Source organism: Lipotes vexillifer, unplaced genomic scaffold (genome assembly GCF_000442215.2).
Source record: "Lipotes vexillifer unplaced genomic scaffold, Lipotes_vexillifer_v1.1 scaffold29, whole genome shotgun sequence".
Lineage (NCBI taxonomy): Eukaryota > Metazoa > Chordata > Mammalia > Artiodactyla > Lipotidae > Lipotes > Lipotes vexillifer.
The window spans coordinates 753,433-776,229 of record NW_006776904.1 but is presented as its reverse complement, the minus strand read 5'-3'; the positions used below and the strand labels follow the sequence as shown (position 1 = coordinate 776,229).

Here is a 22,797-nt window from a genome sequence, read left to right as displayed (position 1 = left end):
CAGTCTGTGCTACAGCAGTGGTCAGCCAGGTGTCCTGCCTTTCTCCATCACCGTGCTCACACTTCATTTTATTGAGCATGGTGTGGGTCGGAGCTCTTTTTCTCAAGTTATTTTTATACTTTTGCATATGCTAAGAGCTTATGAGGCTTCCCCTAATTTCCTGAGCCATTTGTAACATCCTTTGTAAAAATTGTAGGTAACAGAAACAGCAAGAATACCTGCACCTGTTGAAATCCCTGTTACGCCACCAACTTTAGTCTCGGTGAGTAAAGTTGATTGTGTTGGATCATATGCATATCTGATCAAATAATTTTCGTATATGCAAAGATCAGTTTCTCAAACTGGAAAATTCCACGAGTGCATTTACAAGTACTAATTTTAAGACCACATGCTATTTGGCAGGGAGAGGGGGAATTCTGTGTGACAGCCATCAGTCATGTATTCAACAGATTTAATGAGTTTCTGTTATGCATACGGCACTATCGCAAGACCAATCTGGCCCTCTTTGAAATCTTTGTCTTACTATCAGAGAAGATGTACGTAAGTAAGCATAATAAAATGTAGAAGGTGATAAGCACTTCAACAGAGGGAGCGTCTGAAGGAAAGCTAGATTACTTCCAATTCAAGATAGCATGGAAAGCTTTGCTGAAGAGGCAGCGTCTGCTGCTGAGCCTTCAAGCTTCGTTAGGATTTGAATATGTGCAAAAAACAGAGGGTACAGAGTTGCCCCATTACATGGTATTAATACAGTTCTACCCTATGAACCTGGAAATGCCTTACATTTATTTCAGATTGGGGATTTTCCAATTTCCAAGGGAGTTTCTCTACTAATATTTCTAGAGTCTTGATCTTAAGAAAGCATTTTATGACAATTAGAGTGTGCAAGGTCAAACCACCCCCACATTTGTTACAACACAGAGATGATTCATGAATATGCACATGTATCAATACTTCCTTTTTCTCTCTTTAGGGCTTAAAGAACGTGACTGTTATTGAAGGTGAATCTGTCACCTTCGAGTGCCACATCTCTGGATACCCATCCCCAAAAGTGACATGGTACAGGGAAGACTACCAAATAGAAAGCTCCATTGATTTCCAGATAACCTTCCAGAGTGGAATTGCTCGTCTTATGATTCGTGAAGCCTTTGCGGAGGACAGTGGGCGATTTACTTGCAGTGCTGTGAACGAGGCTGGGACTGTCAGCACATCCTGCTATCTAGCTGTGCAAGGTCAGTGGCCACAGCCCCACCAACCTTCCACACATGCCATCACTGTCGCCTGACACTTCTTTTCACCATACGGTGTCTGCACACCTCGTAATGGAGCGCCCTTTTGTTTTTGTTTTTGTTTTTTTTTGCGGTACGCGGGCCTCTCACTGTTGTGGCCTCTCCCGTTGCAGAGCACAGGCTCCGGACGCGCAGGCTCAGCGGCCATGGCTTATGGGCCTAGCCGTTCCGCGGCATGTGGGATCTTCCCAGACCAGGGCACGAACCCGTGTCCCCTGCATCGCAGGCGGACTCTCAACCACTGCGCCACCAGGGGAGACCTGGAGCGCCTTTTTGGAATTGAGGGATTGATTATGGGGTCAACTTAGCTGTGATGCTAAGCAGAGGTCACTAATGAAACAAACTAAATATCTGACTTAACAAGAGAAACTTCTGTCTTCTAGTGTCAGAAGAGTTTGAAAAGGAAACAGCTGTGGCTGAGAAAATTACCACAGAAGAGAAACGGTAACACGCTTTTTGCTAATGAGTTTTGTTGTAGTACCGTTTTGCTTTTTCATTCCTTACGTATTGGCAAATTGCAGTCCAGAAGCTAATATGAAAGGAATTCTCTTTCCAGCTCTGTCGAATCAAGGGATGTGATAATGACAGATACTAGCATCACAGAGGAACCAGCAGGGCCTGGAGAACCTGCCGCTCCTTTCTTTATTACAAAACCAGTGGTACAGAAACTGGTAGAAGGCGGGAGCATTGTATTTGAATGCCAGGTTGACGGCAACCCAAAGCCCCATGTCTACTGGAAGAAGTCTGGTGTTCCTCTAACCACTGGATACAGGTATTTTGGTGGCTGAATGATAGAGTTCTCTGTGATTTGTCTGATATGTATATGAAGCCAAGAGAGTAGTAGAATTTACCTACCCCACCATCCCTCAAAGGTAGGCTCTTTTGTTATGAAGCCTTCATAGTGTGCTTTGAGGTATCTTCATGTTTTCACATGAAGTCTTATTGAGAAACAAAGCTATGTGACAAAAGTGGATGGAAGATGCATTTCTTTATATTCTATTTTGGTTCACTTATAGTGCTAGTGAAATGGAGAAAATGGTGTGGAATTTTACACACACAACATATTCTTGTAGAAGGGATTGGAAAACAACTTTCAGTAAAAATCCTTAGTAATTAAGCCACTAAAAGATAAAAGAAAAAGGTCATGTAATGAAGAAGAAAGCTAGTTATACATGAAAATCTATGCTAATAAATTTGCTGCAATTGAATATAAAATTAGGTTTGAATTTCCTGCAACTTAAACAATCTAAAAGTGTAGCCATCGTATCTTGAGAATAAATATAGTGTGCCAGAGGCTTAATATTGAAATGTTTAAATGAATTTATTGTTTTGATTATTCATTTGATCTTCACATAAAACAATGAACAAAATAATGAGCAAAGAGAAATATCTAAGTGTTTAAATGGCCTCATCATTTGCTAACATAAACACTGAAACCCCTTATTTCCATACAGTTGATTCTAGTAGTATTATAGTCTATTATTTATTTTCAAGAATATATTACTATTATTTAAAATGAAAATTTTAACTTGCTTGGCCCGCATTACTCATGCTCATGCATTTTCCTCAATTTTCAGCAATCTTATATTCTATGATGGAGCTTAGTCCCATGTTTAGGATCATTGAATTTTATACCACAGATCCACATAAGGGTTACTTATGGCTGAATTTTTTGTTTGTTCATTTCCATAAAGATACAAAGTGAGTTACAACAAACAAACTGGCGAGTGCAAACTGGTGATTTCGATGACGTTTGCCGATGATGCTGGAGAATACACTATTGTTATTCGTAATAAGCATGGAGAAACTTCTGCATCTGCCTCCTTGCTTGAAGAAGGTGAGTGCAATTCTAAGTGGTTCCGTGTGCACAATAAGAATGGAAATGCAGGGAAGTAGCAGTGCTGGGTGATTGTCAAAAGGCCTGTTGCTATATCCTGGTTCTGATACTGGCTGTGCCCCCATCTGACCCATCTCTTGGCCTCAGCTGTATAGGAAATGTTTTAGATCACACAGCCTCCAAAGCCATACCAGTGCTAAACTTCAAAGGTTCTAACAATAGTTTCTTTTCGGTACCTTTATTTCTAAGCATATAATGCCTTTGAAAATGCAGGGATTCTAAGTCCAGTTGCCTTCCAGATCCAGATAGATATTAGTGATCGCAAGGCAGATAGTGGCAAACTGGAAGGAGTATACGCCCTGCCTCAAGGGGGCAGTAGCTCCCCAACTCCAGTACGTTGTTGCCAGGCATGCAGTATCAGGCTCAGTGTTGCTAGAGCTTACGATATATATGTATATTTAACATCTTTATTGGAGTATACTTGCTTTACATTGTTGTGTTAGTTTCTGCTGTATAACAAAGTGAATCAGCTATACACATACATATGTCCCCATATCCCCTCCCTCTTGCATCTCCCTCTCACCCTCCCTGTCCCACCCCTCTAGGTGGACACAAAGCGCCAAGCTGATCTCCCTGTGCTATGCACCTGCTTCCCACTAACTATCTACTTTACATTTGCATTACTTTTACATTTGGTAGCGTATATATGTCCATGCCATGGAGCTTCTGATGTTTTAAAGAAAAGCTGGAAATCAGGATTTTCAATATTTATAAGTAATTTGAAAAAAATAGTGTAATAACATGTAGGTTAAACAAAATGTATCTGTGGGTCTCCGTTATCTTTGCCTAGATGTTCACATTTATAGTGGACCATCCACGTTCTGTCTCATTTGAGCTGCACAAAACTCCTTAGGGTTAGGATATTATCCCCATTTGGCAAAGCACTCAAGACCCAGGAAGATAAATGAATTGCCAAAAGCCACATAGCAAATTAGGAAGACCTCTAGGGTTGATCCCAAAGGACTGACTACTAATATAAAATTCTTTCTACAATAGTAGTGGCTGCCTTGACTTCTTAACGTAAGTTTGGGTTTGAAATTCAATCTAATTAGTCTATACTGAGCACTTTGATAGTAAAATTTGGCAGATCTGGCTTTTGGTTATCAACTTTCCGTGGTGTAGGACTTCCTTGAATGAACAGTGGCATGAAGGCTTTTTCATAAGAACATTAAAAATTAACTTATGTTCTTAACTCCTAGCTGATTATGAGTCACTGATGAAGTCCCAGCAAGAAATGCTTTACCAGACACAAATGCCTGCATTTGTGCAAGAACCTAAAGTTGGAGAAATAGCACCTGGATATGTATACTCTGAATATGAAAAAGAGTATGAAAAAGAGCAAGCCTTAATTAGGAAGAAAATGGCCAAAGATACTGTAATGGTCAGAACTTTTGTGGAAGACCAGGTGAGTATAACAATAATGACCAAGTAAATCACTTCATACAGTATACTTTCCTCCCACAATGCCCCTTTTTTTGTTTGATATTTTCATTTTCAAGTGATAGGTCAGGGTTAGACTACTATAAATATGTCCAGGTTCACTGCTGATGAGGTTCCTTAATCTTCATAATATGTTGCACATATGACTTTAGAAATAGGAATTACATATAAGCAGGAAAAACAAATACTAGCACAACCAAGTTCATTACTGCCAACATTTTTTCATTGGTAGGATGAACATCGCATATATAACCCATACTCTTAGAATGTCATTGACCCAAGACACCACAGCATGAACTGACAAAGATGACTGGAATGCAGATTTATAAACAAAACAAACCATGACCCATCTAATTCTCACTGAAAAACAAACAAGCAAAAGCAAAAGCCGTCTAGATTTTTCTTCCAGTTAAAAATTTTAATCAAACCTTATCTCTGAAATGAATGCTCTTAATGAATTTCTATCAGTCGGCATGTATCTTTTTAATAAACTGTCATCTTTTTCACTGCGTAGGAATTCCATATTTCTTCCTTTGAAGAGAGACTTATTAAAGAAATTGAATACAGAATAATAAAGACTACATTAGAAGAACTTCTTGAAGAAGACGGAGAAGAAAAGATGGCAGTTGACATTTCTGAATCTGAAGCCGTTGAAGCAGGATTTGATTTAAGAGTCAAGAATTACAGAATTCTTGAAGGGATGGGTGTTACTTTTCATTGCAAGATGTCTGGGTATCCATTACCCAAGGTAAAATATAAACATTGATCATACCTCCATGCTACATTACAATAAAGACATGAATAGGTTACAGTATAACCATTTTATCTAAATTATATTGACATATGCATGATATTATTTGCAGATTGCATGGTACAAAGATGGCAAGCGCATCAGACATGGAGAGAGATACCATATGGACTTTCTACAAGATGGCAGAGCTAGTCTGCGCATACCTGTTGTTCTTCCGGAAGATGAAGGCATCTATACCGCGTTTGCCAGCAATATTAAAGGAAATGCAATTTGCTCAGGGAAATTGTATGTGGAGCCCGCTGCGCCACTTAGTGCTCCGACTTACATACCCACACCAGAGCCAGTGAGCAGAATCAGGTAGACTCATGATAATTTGTGTTGACTAGTATTGAAATTGTTTAAAACACCAAATATCTCTGTAGCAAATTGCTATTGTGTGGCAGAAAAAATTGAAGGCTGAGATAGCACAGAAATTTGCCATTCGCAATACCGGCAGTTGCCCCATTTTTATTTCTTGCCCCTATGTAAGCTGAGAAAAGCATTTTCATTGTGAAGCATATTATTTATTTTGCCAGTGCTGTAGCTAACGTAATGAAAGCTATAAAGGTTTATTTGACATCAGATTTTACATATGTTACCCTAATTTATACAACAACCTTGCCATGGCGGGATTATCATTGCTATTTTGGAAGTGGGAACACTAAGCTTCCATGACCCTGTGAAAATTGCCTTAGTTCACCCAGCCTGTGTGGTGGTGTCAGCCCTTGAAATCCAATCCAAGCCAATCTGGCTGCAGTGTATAGATGGATTTTGGGATTTTTTCAAATATAATTTCTATGTTTTTCCTCTTCTGGGATAAAGAAGTATATTTTTCTTTTTCCATAAATGTATTCACATGGTTGTTTAAGCAACGAGCATTTATTGAAATATTTTGGTAGTTGAACCACAAAGGTTCGGTAACTAATTAAACCCAGTGGTGAGGGAGAGACAGCATTAAGGACCATTCTAAATGAACAGCATAGCTTTGGGGGCAATAATAATGTATTCCGTTTTGGATCCCAGCAAGTTTGAGGTACCTTTTAATACGTACACAAAGTAAATTCTAAAATAACATTAAGAAAGAGCTTTGTCTTGCTGAGTTTTCTCTATGCCTCATGAAAATATTCTGCTTTGCCTTTTTTTTTTCAGGTCCATCTCTCCACGTTCAGTGAGCAGATCTCCGATACGCATGTCCCCTGCACGGATGTCCCCTCTGCGGATGTCCCCTGCACGGATGTCCCCTGGACGTAGGCTGGAGGAAACAGATGAGTCACAGCTTGAGAGACTGTATAAGCCAGTCTTTGTGTTGAAACCTACTTCTTTCAAATGTTTAGAAGGACAGACTGCCAGATTTGACTTAAAGGTCGTGGGTCGACCTATGCCAGAGACCTTCTGGTTTCATGACGGTAAGTCATAATGCTCACAAATCATTAAACACAAAAATAAGCTTATATGTGTGTCTAACAATTTAAAAATAACTATTTTAACATGTTTTCTTTTTTACTCAATTTTTTTTACAGGTCAGCAAATTGTCAATGACTATACCCATAAAGTAGTCATTAAAGAAGATGGTACCCAATCACTAATTATTGTCCCTGCAACACCCAGTGATTCTGGAGAATGGACTGTGGTTGCCCAAAACAGGGCAGGAAAATCATCAGTTTCAGTGATTTTAACCGTGGAAGGTATTTGCTCTGAAGATTAAAAAAGAAATTACCTTATCACCTGGGTTATAAACAGATAGTTCAGCCCTACTCACTCAGAATCATGACCTTTCTCTTTCAGCTGTGGAACATCAGGTAAAACCAGTGTTTGTGGAAAAACTGAAAAATCTCAACATAAAGGAAGGTTCCCGACTTGAAATGAAAGTCAGAGCTACGGGTAACCCCAACCCTGACATCATATGGTTGAAAAACAGTGAGATCATTGTACCTCATAAATATCCAAAAATCAGGTAAGTTTGCTTGAAAAATAATAAAACTAAGCTCATTACACAAATCCAATAACCAAGGAAGCCACAACTACTTCTGTACTGATGATTAATTTTCCCATTTTTAATAGAATTGAAGGAGCCAAGGGAGAAGCTGCCCTTAAAATTGACTCCACTGTCAGCCAAGACTCTGCCTGGTACACTGCAACTGCCATTAATAAGGCTGGCCGAGACACTACAAGATGCAAAGTAAATGTTGAAGTTGAGTTTGCAGAGCCTGAGCCAGAGAGAAAGTTAATCATCCCACGAGGGACATACAGAGCAAAGGAGATTGCAGCCCCAGAACTGGAGCCCCTCCATTTGCGATATGGTCAAGAGCAATGGGAAGAGGGTGACCTCTATGACAAAGAGAAACAACAGAAACCATTTTTCAAGAAAAAACTCACTTCCTTAAGACTCAAGCGCTTTGGGCCTGCCCACTTTGAATGCAGGCTAACACCAATTGGTGACCCAACGATGGTGGTGGAATGGCTCCATGATGGAAAGCCACTGGAAGCTGCCAACAGGCTCCGTATGATCAATGAGTTTGGGTATTGCAGCCTTGATTATGGAGTTGCATATTCCAGAGACAGTGGTATCATTACTTGCAGAGCTACTAACAAATACGGAACAGATCACACATCTGCTACCCTTATTGTCAAAGATGAGAAGAGTCTCGTGGAAGAATCTCAATTGCCTGAGGGGAGGAAAGGCTTACAGAGAATCGAAGAATTAGAGCGGATGGCTCATGAAGGTGCCCTTACAAGTGTGACAACCGATCAGAAAGAGAAGCAAAAGCCAGACATCGTCTTGTTCCCAGAGCCAGCAAGAGTACTTGAAGGGGAGACCGCCAGATTCCGTTGCCGAGTGACAGGCTACCCTCAGCCCAAAGTCAACTGGTACCTCAATGGGCAGCTCATCCGCAAAAGCAAAAGATTCAGAGTTCGCTATGATGGCATTCATTATCTGGACATCGTGGACTGCAAATCATATGATACAGGTGAAGTCAAGGTCACTGCAGAAAACCCTGAAGGTGTGATAGAGCATAAAGTGAAGCTTGAGATCCAACAGAGGGAGGATTTTAGGTCTGTCCTTAGGCGAGCCCCTGAGCCAAAGCCTGAGTTTCACGTACACGAACCTGGAAAACTTCAGTTCGAAGTACAAAAGGTAGACAGACCTGTTGGCACCACTGAAACTAAGGAAATTGTGAGGTTGAAAAGGGCTGAAAGAATTACCCATGAAAAAGTGTCTGAAGAGTCAGAAGAGCTGCGTAGTAAGTTCAAGCGCAGGACTGAGGAAGGCTATTATGAAGCCATTACTGCTGTGGAGCTCAAGTCTCGTAAGAAGGATGAATCCTATGAAGAACTTCTAAGGAAGACAAAAGATGAACTTCTCCACTGGACCAAAGAGTTAACTGAAGAGGAGAAGAAAGCCCTTGCCGAAGAAGGCAAAATCACTATTCCAACTTTTAAACCTGATAAAATTGAGCTAAGTCCTAGTATGGAGGCTCCTAAAATCTTTGAAAGAATCCAAAGCCAAACAGTGGGCCACGGATCAGATGTACACTTCCGGGTCAGAGTGGTGGGGAAACCAGATCCTGAATGTGAGTGGTACAAAAACGGTGTAAAGATTGAGCGCTCTGACCGAATCTACTGGTACTGGCCTGAAGACAATGTCTGTGAGCTGGTCATAAGAGATGTGACAGCTGAGGACTCTGCCAGCATCATGGTAAAAGCCATCAATATAGCTGGGGAAACCTCAAGTCACGCATTCTTACTCGTCCAGGGTAATTTGAATTTCTTTCATTTGATGGATCTGTTTCTATTTATCCGTGAATATCCAGTAGTGTATTTCTTTTTATTTTCTTTTCCCATTATCCAAATTGCGAATTTAATTTAATGTGTTTTTTTTTTCCTTTTTCTTACAGCCAAGCAATTGATCACTTTCACACAGGAATTACAAGATGTTGTTGCTAAAGAAAAAGACACCATGGCAACATTTGAATGTGAAACCTCAGAGCCATTTGTCAAAGTGAAATGGTATAAGGATGGTGTGGAGGTTCACACGGGAGATAAATATAGGATGCTCTCTGACAGGAAAGTTCACTTCCTCTCCGTCCTGACAGTCGACACATCTGATGCTGAAGACTATAGCTGTGTACTTGCCGAAGATGAAAACGTAAAAACAACGGCTAAACTTATTGTCGAAGGTAGTAAATAATGATTTCATTCCTAAGTTTTAAAGTCACCCTTAGTATGTGATAAAATTAGCTATGCAATTTTCACTTCATAAAACGAATTACTTGGGAATTAAATATAAGCTCCATAGCAAGACTCATGAATTTATACTGGTAATTAAGAATATTGACAATTTGGATTTTTTATTTTTTTGGCCACACTGTGCGGCATGTGGGATCTTAGTTCCCTGACCAGGGATCGAACCCGCACCCTTGGCAGTGAAAGCACTGAGTCCTAACCACTGGACCACCAGGGAATTCCTGACAATTTGGATTTTGAAAAGCAAGGTCATTCTGATGTCTTGCTTTTAAATTTTTTATTGAAATATAATTCTGTGCTTTAAAAATGATTTTTAAATTAAAGTAACTCCTTTTCATTGACAATTTATTTCTCAGTCCAGCAGTTAGATATTAAGAATATTCCTGATAGTATGGGGTGGGGGGAATAAGAGATTTACAAGGAATTTTCTCTATCCTAAGTCTAGATGCATAACTCTCCAGGGAAATTAACTTCTCCTTCTCTTATGCCTCAGGTGCAGTCATTGAGTTTGTGAAAGAACTTCAGGACATAGAAGTGCCAGAATCATTTTCAGGAGAGTTAGAGTGCATTATAACCCCAGAAAATATAGAAGGCAAATGGTATCATAATGATGTGGAGCTTAAATCCAATGGCAAGTACACAATTACATCTCGCCGTGGACGTCAGAGCCTCACAGTCAAGGATGTGACCAAAGAGGACCAGGGAGAATACAGCTTTGTTGTCGACGGGAAAAAGACAACCTGTAAACTAAAGATGAAACGTAAGCCTTCCCCTTCCTGTCAGCCTGCAGTGAGCATCACTATGGCTTATTGATAATAAATAATCATAACATTCTTCTTTCTCCCCATATTTCACAGCCCGCCCTGTTGCTATCCTACAAGGACTCAGTGATCAAAAAGTCTGTGAGGGTGACATTGTTCAGCTTGAAGTTAAAGTCTCCTTAGAGAAGGTGGAAGGTGTCTGGATGAAGGATGGTGAAGAAGTGCAGCCGGGCGACAGGGTTCACATTGTGATAGACAAGCAGTCACACATGCTGCTTATTGAAGACATGACTAAGGAGGATGCTGGACATTACTCCTTCACCATTCCTGCCCTTGGACTGTTGACCAGTGGGCGCGTCTCTGTCTACAGTGAGTGCGACTTGCATAGTCTTGTTGTATGCTGTCAAGTGAGCACACGTTTCCAACAAAATTTGTATTCACAATTCTTTTGTGTGTGTGTGGTTTCGCAGGTGCTGATGTGATAACACCTCTAAAAGACATTAACGTGCTTGAGGGCACCAAGGCTGTGCTCGAATGTAAGGTCTCAGTCCCTGATGTGACTTCTGTTAAGTGGTACTTAAATGATGAACAGATCAAGCCTGATGATCGCGTGCATGCCATTGTCAAAGGCACTAAGCAGCGACTTGTGATTAACCGGACCTATGCTTCAGATGAAGGTCCTTACAAGCTGATGGTTGGCAGAGTTGAAACCAGCTGTGATCTTTCTGTAGAAAGTAAGAATTGTTCCATGTCACTTAGTATTATTTTAAGCATTCTATTTTCCCAGTATAATAGTAACCAAGTGATCATTTTATTTTTCCCCCCAGAAATTAAAATTATCAGAGGTCTTCATGACCTTACCTGTACAGAGACCCAAAATGTGGTCTTGGAAGTTGAACTGTCCCACTCGGGAATTGATATCTTGTGGAATTTTAAGGACAAGGAAATCAAGCCCAGTTCTAAATATAAAGTTGAGGCTCATGGAAAAATATATAAGTTGACGGTTCTAAATATGATGAAAGACGATGAAGGGGAATATACATTTTATGCTGGAGAAAATATGACTTCTGGAAAACTTACCGTGGCAGGTTAGTACATTTATCATTTAACCTAAGTTCTTATGTAGGGCAGTTGTTTTAACTTAAGAAATCATTGCCCATTTCCTCCCAAATTCCCACCAGTTTCCCACTTCCTTGCCTCTGCTTATGCTGTTCTCAAAACCAATAGTACCCTTGACACTATTCCCGTCAGCCTAAATTCCAAATGTTCTTCCAGGAAGTCGTAGCTCAAATGCCATCTCCTCTGTGAAGCCTTCCTTGATCTTCCCATTTTTGAAGATCTTAATCCTCCAACCTCAGGATCACTTTATGTGTGTTTCTTTCATGACCCTGACTTATACACTTGTTTCTTCTTCCCACACCTGAGTAGATGCTCCCCAAATGTGGAATTGCTTCTTTCTCATCTCTGTATAGTCCAATACGTTGCGCATGATAGATCGATGAGTTGACGTTTGCACTGAGTTTTATTTAAACTCTCCTACTCTAAAGATGTATTTCTTTTTTTCATTGCTCTTGTTTCATTCACTTTTGTTTTCTTTGTTCCCTTCATACTTTATAATGAACCCAATGAATATTTTAAAAATATACCTCAGTGTATGTGTCTGTGTGTCTCTTGTGAAATGAAGTAGGCCATTCTCAGCAGAAGCCACCAGCTTAAAAATGAAGAATCAAAAGTCTAAATCAGCTGTCAAGAAAAAACTAGGCATTATCATTAATTTGTTTGGTACATAACAATTTAGGTTTTGAGGAGATTAAATTGTGCAAGCCGTGGTATATAAACAAGTCAAATAGGAATAGTGTCTTCTCTGGTATGAAAATTTCATGGTTTATACTTTATTACCTTATAAGATTTCCTCAAAGATTTGACCATGAAAAAAACTTCTGAAACAGAATTTTAGATTCTGCACTTTGATATGTTTAATATAAATTACGTGTTTTTAAATGTGTGGAAACAAGAAAAAACTATGAGCCTCTATGTGATTTCACCCAACATTTTTAAAGTACCTGCCACTGGCCAGGTGCTGCTAGGAACTCAGGATACAAAAATGAATATGGCATGATGTTTTTTTTGAGGAATTCACAATATAGAGAGGGACAGATACATTAGCAACTAACTTGATGAAGGAGTAATTATTTCTGCCAGCGATGATGGCACTGGAGCCAATGGGGGAAAACTTTGTAGAAAAGATGACATTTGTCAAAACAGTGATTTTTAGTATATAGGAATCCCTAATCTTCTAGACACACTGATGACTATACATTTTGTTCAGCAAAATTTTTTCCAGTCAGATATTAGATGTATTTTCAGGAAATCATCCTTAGAAGACTAAGCAGAATGCTTTTGAGGAAGGAACTGAGTTACGGGCCGTCCACGAGCTGTGCTTCACATTAAGGTTCTCAGAGTTCTGTATAACTTAACAGTTGCTTTTCCTTTGCAAAACCTTTCTGATTCCAGTAGTTTCCCTGGTTATCAGTGATACATACTTGGAATGAGGGGTTTCTGTGATACCTTCTTAAAGTGCGTAAAAATAATTTTATTAGACATTTCATGATGTTCAGAATCATGTTTTAAAATCTGATGTTTTATATTTAATTGTGCAAAGGTTTTTCTATTGTATAAATATTTTTAAAAGACTCCCACTTGTACCTCTCTTGATCCAAAGGGGGTGCCATCTCCAAGCCACTCACAGATCAGACTGTAGCTGAATCCCAGGAAGCTGTGTTTGAATGTGAAGTTGCCAACCCAGATTCCGAAGGAGAATGGTTGAAGGATGGCAAACACCTACCGCTGAGTAAAAACATCAGAAGTAAATCTGATGGCCACAAAAGGAGGCTTATCATTGCTGCCACCAAACTAGATGACATTGGAGAATACACCTACAAGGTGGCCACTTCCAAAACATCTGCCACACTTAAAGTTGAAGGTCAGTGATATAATAACAGATTTATCCACTAAAAAATCGTATTGTATTTTTGACAGTTATTCTAAAAGTCAAATGGTATAATCATTTTGGATGCCATAAATCCTCATTTCATAGAATCATTATAAACTCTCGAACTTTCTTTCTGAGCCGTGTACCACAAGGTGCAAAACTGCTTATGAGTTAATGTGAAGAAGCCACGTCTTAGGTTCCAGCTCTGTGGAGCAGCAAATTAGAGGCTCTCAGTCTGTATTCTTCTTTCACTCTTCTCTGATCCATTGATTAAGTCATTAATATACAGCTATGCAAACTACATCTCATTCAAGTATAGAAAAGACGTTATACAAGGTACATTTCAAACTGGACCCAGGTTTTCCTGAAAAATCTCAAAGTGTCTTTTAAAAACTCTAGAGGTGCTGCATAACTGCAAATTCTTTGATAACCATTCTTTTGCAAGATGGCCCAGTAACAATCTTATTTGGGACTTCTCTTGCCTGAATGGTATCATCTTTATTCTCTAAACAAATCATAAATTTGTCTTCAGCTGTCAAAATTAAGAAGACTCTGAAGAACCTCACGGTGACAGAGACGCAAGATGCTGTTTTCACTTTGGAGCTCACACACCCTAATGTAAAAGGTGTCCAGTGGATCAGAAACGGGGTGGTGCTGGAATCCAATGACAAGTACACTGTCTCAGTCAAAGGAACAATTTACTCTCTGAGAATTAAAAACTGTGTCGTTGTGGACGAATCTGTTTATGGCTTCAAGCTTGGAAGGCTGGGAGCCAGTGCCAGACTGCACGTTGAGAGTAAGTTGACTTAGAAACACTTTACAAGTAGCCAACTCGTGGTTCCCACGAAGTTAACCATATCACTAAATGGCTTCAACTTTCCTTATTAGCCGTCAAAATCATTAAGAAGCCAAAGGATGTGACTGCCTTGGAAAATGCCACCGTTGCCTTTGAAGTTAGCGTTTCCCACGACACAGTGCCAGTGAAATGGTTCCACAAGAATGTGGAGATTAAGCCGAGTGACAAACACAGGCTGGTCTCAGAAAGGAAGGTCCACAAACTGATGCTGCAGCATATTTCCCCCTTGGACGCTGGGGAATATACAGCTGTGGTGGGGCAATTGGAATGCAAAGCGAAACTATTTGTGGAGAGTAAGTATGAGGCAGCCGCTGTGGCATTTCTAGGTGATCTCCATGTATTCATTCGTTTGTTTGCTCCATCTTTTTTTTAAAATAAAATATATTAACCGAAGTGCTCTCTGATTTTCCCAAGCATTACATATTACAAAAACCATGAAAAACATTGAGGTACCTGAGACCAAAACTGCCTCCTTTGAGTGTGAGGTCTCCCACTTCAATGTGCCTTCCATGTGGCTAAAGAATGGGGTGGAGATTGAAATGAGTGAAAAGTTCAAGATCGTGGTGCAGGGGAAACTCCACCAGCTGATCATCATGAACACCAGCACAGAGGACTCAGCAGAATACACATTTGTCTGTGGCAATGACCAAGTCAGCGCCACCCTGAAAGTGACCCGTAAGTAAAATATATATACAAATATATATATATACACACACACACACAGAATATCCAGTAGACTCATTGTTATTCCATAGGCTACACTTTTTCTTCCTGACCAGTTACCTTGATTGAAACATCTACTGTGTCTACACTGAGTTAGGCATCTGGATAAAATTTTTGATTAGGGTAGCATTGAAAGGCTACCTATAAAGATGCTCCATTGTCTATCTCTTACTTTTTCTGTTCCCCTGTCACTTGACATTGTCCTGTAGAGGGGTACCTGGAAGGTATCATGGCTCATCTCTCTGAACTGTGATACCTAAACAGACGTACTAAGAACATTCCAAGTTTTCATTCTGTGCCTGTCATAACCCACCGTCGTATTGACACAAAATCTCCTCGGGTGTATTTCCTTCCCCCTTTGCAGCAATCATGATTACATCCATGCTGAAGGACATCAATGCTGAAGAAAAAGACACCATTACCTTTGAGGTAACAGTGAACTATGAAGGCATCTCTTACAAATGGTTAAAGAATGGTGTGGAAATCAAATCGACTGACAGGTGCCAGATGAGAACCAAAAAGCTCACCCACTCACTGAACATCAGGAATGTTCACTTTGGGGATGCTGCTGCGTACACCTTTGTGGCTGGAAAAGCTACCTCGACAGCCACTCTCTATGTGGAAGGTATGGTTTCATAAATGTCATATCCATTAAAATAAATGGCAAACACACTGTATAAAATGTTAGAGCATCAGCTAATGAATGGATAAATAAAATGAGGTATATCCACGCAATGCAATATTATTCAGCAATAAAAAGGAGGTACTGATACATGCTACAACACGGATGAAACTTAAAAAACTTTATACCAAGTGAAAGAAGCCAGTCACAAAGAACCACATATTGTATGATTCCAGTTACAGGAAAAGTTCAGAGTGCACAAATCTGTAGAGACATAGATTGGTGCCTAAGTCTGAGGGGAGGACACAGGGAGGGGTCTGGAGGGTGATGGCTAAGGGGTACATGGCTTTTTGGGGGGTAATGAGAATGCTTTGAAATTAATTATGGTGATGGTTACACAACTCTGAATATACTGAAAGCCACTGAATTGTATACTTTCACTGGGTGAATTGTATAGTAATGTGAATTATATCTTAGCAAAGCTTTTAGAAAGATTAATTTTTTTACACGCTGTTCTCCAGCTCGTCATATAGAATTTAGGAAACACATTAAAGACATTAAGGTTCTCGAGAAGAAGCGAGCCATGTTTGAATGTGAAGTTTCTGAACCTGACATCACTGTGCAGTGGATGAAAGATGGCCAGGAGCTGCAGCTTGTGGACAGGTCCGTTGGTTTGTTTGCCACATCCCAGTGATTCCCAGTTTCCTTTGAGTCATCATACGTTAAACCTCAATTTCCCTTTCTTCCATAGAATAAAGATACAGAAGGAGAAATACGTCCACCGCCTTCTGATCCCATCCACCCGGATGTTTGATGCTGGGAAGTACACAGTGGTGGCTGGAGGCAACATGTCCACTGCCAGCCTCTTTGTAGAGGGCAGAGACGTTCGCATCCGAAGCATTAAAAGGGAGGTTCAGGTAATTGTCCACCTGCTGAATTTTTGGAGAAGTCATCAGTAGCTCCTAATCTATCATTTTGTCACTTAATTTTTTTTAACATCTTTATTGGAGTATAATTGCTTTACAATGGTGTGTTAGTTTCTGCTGCATAACACAGTGAATCAGCTGTACATATACATATATCCCCATATCCCCTCCCTTTTGCGTCTCCCTCCCGCTCTCCCTATCCCACTCCTCTAGGTGGACACACACCGAGCTGATCTCCCTGTGCTATGCGGCTGCTTCCCACTAGCTAGCTATTTCACATTTGGTAGTGTAGATATGTCCATGCCACTCTCTCACTTCGTCCCAGCTTACCCTTCCCCATCCCTGTGTCCTCATAGAGAATGTCACTTAATTTTTTGACTTTTAAATCTTCTAACCACAGTCTTCTAAACAAATGAAATCAGCTTATCCCTACCAGCTTACACTCTTGTGCTGACATCAACTTAGTCACAGTTTCCTCTCGCTTAGGGGATAAGTGTATCCTTCCCAGCTGTCTAAATACTTTAATGAAAGCAGCTGTAGACACTTCACTGTCAAATGGCCACTTACCAAGCAACATCCACCCTAAAGGAAGTAAAATTTAAATTGTGGTGTTCGCACAGCAACTGGAATTAAAGGAATTCAGAACAAGGTGGCATTTTCTCAGAAGCCTTCTACCTCAGAGAGGCAGCTGTGTGGGGACTTGACTGGGAAAACTCCCTCCGAGGTCCAAGAGGAAGACCAGTTTGAGCAAAGCTGGATTCCTAGCAGGGATGCTGAGCAAACACCTTCGCTCTCGACTGCACATGTACGGCTTGTCCTCATGGGTGCCAGTCTTCCCACGTGATATAACGGGGAGATAACATGTGAAGAGCAGTATCACTTGAGCTCCTGTTTATCGTATTTGCTCATCCAAGGAGAGCCAGGCATTACGTTAGGCCAGAGTGAAAAAGCCTTCAATGCATACTCAGATAGCCCAAATATGTCCTCCATCCTTTACTGACCAATTCTGAACCTTGATTTTCTCACTTTTAAAAATGAGGATAGTGCTTCCCTGGTGGCGCAGTGGTTGAGAGTCCGCCTGCCGATGCAGGGGACACGGGTTCGTGCCCCGTTCCGGGAAGATCCCACATGCCGCGGAGCGGCTGGGCCCGTGAGCCATGGCTGCTGAGCCTGCGCATCCGGAGCCTGTGCTCCGCAACGGGAGAGGCCACAGCAGGGAGAGGCCCGCATACCGCAAAAAAAAAAAAAAAAAAAATGAGGATAATAGTTCCTACCTAGCCTACAAGGTTCACATCATATGAAATCAAATTGAATAGTAACTTAAAAGAACTTTGTCAATGATAAACAGCCTTCAGATGTAAAGTGTCATTATTTCTTTTTTATTTTATTTTTATTTTATTTTATTATTTACTTTTGGCTGTGTCGGGTCTTTGTTGCTGCGCACAGCCTTTCTGTAGTTGCAGTGAGCGGGGGCTACTCTTTGTTGCAGTGCACAGGCTTCTCATTGCAGTGGCTTCTCTTGTTGCGGAACACAGGCTCTAGGCACTCGAGCTTCAGCCACTGTGGTGTGCAGGCTGTAGTTGTGGCACATGGGCTTAGTTGCTCCACGCCATGTGGGATCTTCCCGGACCAGGGATTGAAGGATTGAATCTGTGTCCCCTGCACTGGCAGGCGGATTCTTAACCACTGCGCCACCAGGGAAATACCGCACAGTGTCATTATTTCTGTTATGATTAACTAAGAAGCAAACATTTAAGGGTGAAATAATTGCCTCCGTGCAGATGTAAGCAAAAGAAGTATGGGCACCTTTTGTCCAAGGATATGCAGGAAAACTTAGAATGTGCTATAACCAGTCAGTTTTCTATATCATAATATATAGGTTTGACATGCTCTTCAAATGAGCTGTTTTGGAAACAGGTTAAAACCGAAAGGAAACCAGGGCTTCAATTTTCTTTTCCTGTTGCTCCGTTAAAAGGTTATTGAGAAACAACGTGCTGTCGTTGAGTTTGAGGTCAATGAAGATGATGTAGATGCCCACTGGTATAAAGACGGCATTGAAATCAATTTCCAAGTTCAAGAACGACACCAGTATGTGGTGGAGAGGAGAATCCACCGGATGTTTATCTCTGAGACCAGGCATAGCGATGCTGGTGAATACACCTTTGTGGCAGGAAGGAACAGGAGTTCTGTTACCCTCTACGTCAATGGTAGGTAGAGATATTAACATATTTTGTGCATCCACCTGTAATAATCCCCCTTTCAACTTACTGAAGTTCTGGTAGTTTCCAGGCAATTTCTCAAGAACCCATGGTACTCATATGTTTGAAGTTATTACATTTATTTTCATATTATACCTGTGGAAATGGGATGGTAGCTGTTAAAATGACCAAGATGTCATTTTCAGAAGGCACTTAATGGCTTGATCCTTATTTAGTTTGGTCAACATTATTGAACATCCACTGTATGTCAATTATAATAGACCCCAAATGGGTTTCTAGGTACAGTTTTCAGCTGTTCTAGCTCTCTGCCCTTGGCCCTAACTGCTTGAATACTAGTAGCAATACCAAGTGATGGGGCATTTCCAGTCTCTGGTGGGGCATTTCCAGCCTCTCTTAGGGCATGCCTGGGAGAACCTAGGAAGCCACCGGCAAGCTCCATGCCCTAGGACCAGGGTCTGACTTTAGTGGGGGATTCCATATGCTACCAAGTCCTCAGAGGAGCACCATTAAACCATCCACTTTCCTCATTAGAAACCTTAGAGCCGAATCTGAGGCTGGTCTAGATCCATTCCTGTCCTGACCTTGGGTCCTACGTGTCTGAACAAATACCCCTGAGACAGATGAAGGAACAGTAAGAGTAATTTCAAGTTTCATAAAAATGAACCATATTGCCAACATCCCCTTGGTCCCTAGAAGACCAAATGGTCATGGTATCCAGTTATTATTATTTCTGTATTAGTGGTAGAGAAACTGAGGCACAGAGAAGTAAAGGTCTACCCATATGGCTGTGTCAGAAATCAGCCTCACAGAAGTCATTTCTCCCCCTTTCTTGGTTCCATGAACGGCCCAGTTTCCCTCAGTCATCACAACACCAAGAATATGTTTTAATTAGCATAACGGGAAAGCTGAATTTTTTAAAAAATTACCTAATTGCCTTTAGACCTAAAATGACATTCATTCATTCATGCATACTGATTGCACTTCACTGGCACCTGTATATTAAAAATGACTATCACATATACACAAATACTTGAAAACCGAACCCGAATGGGATGAGCCACATCACCACATGATTTGCCCAAACGACTGTTAAAAATAGGTAGCATGTGGAAGTGTTCTAGCATTCTTTAGAGGACTGTCCATTGTCACCCCGATCCAGATCCCAGCCAGGAAAGGGGTGACCATGTTATGCTGAAAAACTCAGCACTCCCAGCATCACCCCCGCACCAAATATCAAAAGTATCTCCCTCTACTTAGGGACAAAATTCCAATTTTTTTTCCTTCGTAGCGCAAAGAATGTTCTAATATTTTGAGGCAAGTAAAGATATCACCATTCCAAAGTTCTGTTTCAGGGTACATAACCACCTGGCAACAAATTAATGTAGATTTTCCTGTGCTTTCCTGTGTTTTCATGGGCTATTTGTTTTCTTTTCTTCCCAGCCCCAGAACCGCCCCAAATTCTGCAGGAGCTCCAGCCTGTTACCGTGCAATCTGGCAAGCCCGCCCGCTTCTGTGCTGTGATATCCGGCAGACCACAGCCCAAAATTTCCTGGTACAAGGAAGAGCAGCTGCTTTCCACGGGTTTCAAGTGCAAATTCCTTCACGATGGGCAAGAGTACACACTTCTGCTCATTGAAGCCTTCCCAGAGGACGCGGCTGTCTATACCTGTGAAGCCAAGAATGACTATGGAATTGTCACTACCTCAGCATCGCTCTCTGTGGAAGGTACCTTGCTGCTTCTCAGCTTAAAGTAAAACCTAAGAAACCCGCTTTTGCCTCCTCCCAGGGCATTTAAAAATACAACTTGGAGCTCCTAAAAGTAGATTGCTACCTAACTTGGAAACTTTGAAAGGGCTCCACTGCCAGATAAATTAAGAGAAATCTGCATGCTTCATTCTGTGAGGTCTGTAGGCTGACTTACTCCTGACAAGTCTGTGGTCCCTTCCTTTAGTTCCAGAAGTTGTGTCTCCTGATCAGGAAATGCCAGTTTATCCTCCTGCCATCGTCACCCCACTTCAGGACACTGTCACTTCTGAGGGGCGGCCAGCCCACTTTCAATGCAGAGTTTCTGGAACAGGTAGGTTTACAAGCAAAGGTAGAGTTGCTAATATTTAAAAAGAATGATGTGAGGAAAAGGTTTTCTTACGTCTCATGCATAATTTGAAGTTTCATGGGCATCTTGCAGAAGACTTACTTGGATTATTGAATTGAGAATTAGATCAGTGTTTTCCGCTACTGGACTGTACACCTAAAAATGGTTAAGGTGATAAATTTTATGTTATGTGTTTTTTTAAACTACAATTTAAAAAAGAATGAGTTCAGTGTTTTTCAATGTTTTAAACTTGAAAAATGTCATATTTTCTTTATGATTGTAGTTACACTTCTGTTATCTCTTGAAAAAATATGACAAAACCTACAATTATTATTAGATTAATTATAGTGGCATCTACATATGTTTTAAGAGTCCATTTATATGTAAGACGTTGTTCAGTCTATGGACAGTGCTTGTGTGAAAAGCCATATCCCTTTGGAAGGTGGTATCCTGTAGTGGACAAAACTGGGGGTGTTATGATCAGAGAGGTTGGATTTGAGTCTTGGCTCCACTCTGTGACCTTCGGCAAACCTGATTTCTCTGACCTTCGGCAAACACCTGATTTCTCTGGTTCTCTTTCCCTCGTGAATAAAGTGAGGATAATATTGCATTCAGTCTTAGAATGTACATTTCATGAGGGCAGGGATTCTGTCTTAGTACCGAGAACATGGTGCCTGAAAAGCAGTAGCTACTAGAAGGAAAGCTCTGTGAAAGCAAGGGTGGATACTTGTCCTAGAATAGCTCCATACATAGTAGATACTCGGTAAGTAATTGTTGATCGGACAAAAGAATGCTTGTTAAATGGCTGATATCAATCGCTTCAGATCATTGTCATGATTATGTCAGCTAACCCACATCAGCACATATCGCAGCGGCCCTCATACAGTAATCCCTCCATCTGTTAGCTGTTATGATTTTTAATTGGTGCATATTTCCCGGAACCACCAGCCCCTCCCCTCACCCCAGGAGTCTGACCTTAGTAGAATGAGACAAAATGTTTACAGCGCATTTCTAGCCAATTATAATTGTAGACCTACCTCACACAGGGACAGGGTAAATCAACCTTATCCCGAATGAAAATCACTCCCCCATTTGCTTGACTGTTGTATACCACCACAAAGGGAAATTCTCCAAGCTCGGGCATCTCACAGCACTCCTAATAAACGTTTGTTTTGCTTATTGTGCTTCTCGCATTGGGTTATGGCCCAGTCTCTACCTTGCCAAGAGCCGTTTTCTTAAGCAAGTTAGTATTTCAGTTGGGCTTCTATCACCTAAGGATTTCCTCCTCTGGGATGGAGATGCTGATCTAGAAACCAAATAGACCTGTTTGATTTTATGAGCATAATTAAAGGATATGAGGTATATAAAGCACTTACAGGCATGGCTAGCAAGTGACTGGTGCTCAATACATTAATTTTATTACAACCATTGAGAGGAGTTATAGAAACATAAAAGTCTGGTATTGGGTGACCAACATAGATAAATACTATAGACTTTGTGACTTCAGAGCATGGTATTTGAAAAATGCCAAATATTAAGAAATGAGGACTGATTCGGTGATATCCTACTAAGAAGAAAAATGCATTTTAATATCAAATTCACTAAAGCCATACTAAAGAATTTATCCATTCATTGAATTTTTAGAGGAACTTTTTCAAATAAACATATGTATATGGATTATCTAAAGTAGTAGTCTTAACTATATTTGCATAATGCTCTTTAGTTTATAAGTCATTTTATAGTTTGCCTTTAAGGCATTGCAAACATACATTTGAAGCTCTCTACAAGACTCCAATTGGGGTAGAAAAAGAAAAATATCTTTTCAATGTGACTGATGTCCTTAAATATTTGAATGGACTTTATAAATTCATGTGATCATTAACTCTCTATGTGTGGTAATATTAATACACATACAGAGGTTTTAGAACCCTTTCATAAATGTATTTTC

The 22,797-nt window shown here is 40.6% G+C and overlaps 1 protein-coding gene across 1 annotated transcript in view; it reads left to right on the top strand.

Annotated features, from left to right (window-relative positions):
* Positions 1-22,797, top strand: part of TTN (titin) — a 284,036-nt gene that overhangs the window by 23,300 nt on the left and 237,939 nt on the right. The window contains exons 17-43 of the mRNA XM_007450732.1: positions 197-262; positions 971-1,229; positions 1,670-1,730; positions 1,843-2,058; positions 2,981-3,123; positions 4,383-4,588; positions 5,138-5,371; positions 5,487-5,731; positions 6,563-6,819; positions 6,934-7,098; positions 7,199-7,367; positions 7,475-9,168; positions 9,310-9,591; positions 10,152-10,418; positions 10,516-10,788; positions 10,890-11,153; positions 11,247-11,507; positions 13,142-13,402; positions 13,944-14,207; positions 14,300-14,560; positions 14,682-14,942; positions 15,355-15,615; positions 16,134-16,275; positions 16,364-16,529; positions 18,514-18,745; positions 20,198-20,482; positions 20,709-20,834. Coding sequence (XP_007450794.1) covers positions 197-262; positions 971-1,229; positions 1,670-1,730; positions 1,843-2,058; positions 2,981-3,123; positions 4,383-4,588; positions 5,138-5,371; positions 5,487-5,731; positions 6,563-6,819; positions 6,934-7,098; positions 7,199-7,367; positions 7,475-9,168; positions 9,310-9,591; positions 10,152-10,418; positions 10,516-10,788; positions 10,890-11,153; positions 11,247-11,507; positions 13,142-13,402; positions 13,944-14,207; positions 14,300-14,560; positions 14,682-14,942; positions 15,355-15,615; positions 16,134-16,275; positions 16,364-16,529; positions 18,514-18,745; positions 20,198-20,482; positions 20,709-20,834 — 7,321 coding nt within the window. The remainder of the gene's footprint in view (positions 1-196; positions 263-970; positions 1,230-1,669; positions 1,731-1,842; positions 2,059-2,980; positions 3,124-4,382; positions 4,589-5,137; positions 5,372-5,486; positions 5,732-6,562; positions 6,820-6,933; positions 7,099-7,198; positions 7,368-7,474; positions 9,169-9,309; positions 9,592-10,151; positions 10,419-10,515; positions 10,789-10,889; positions 11,154-11,246; positions 11,508-13,141; positions 13,403-13,943; positions 14,208-14,299; positions 14,561-14,681; positions 14,943-15,354; positions 15,616-16,133; positions 16,276-16,363; positions 16,530-18,513; positions 18,746-20,197; positions 20,483-20,708; positions 20,835-22,797) is intronic.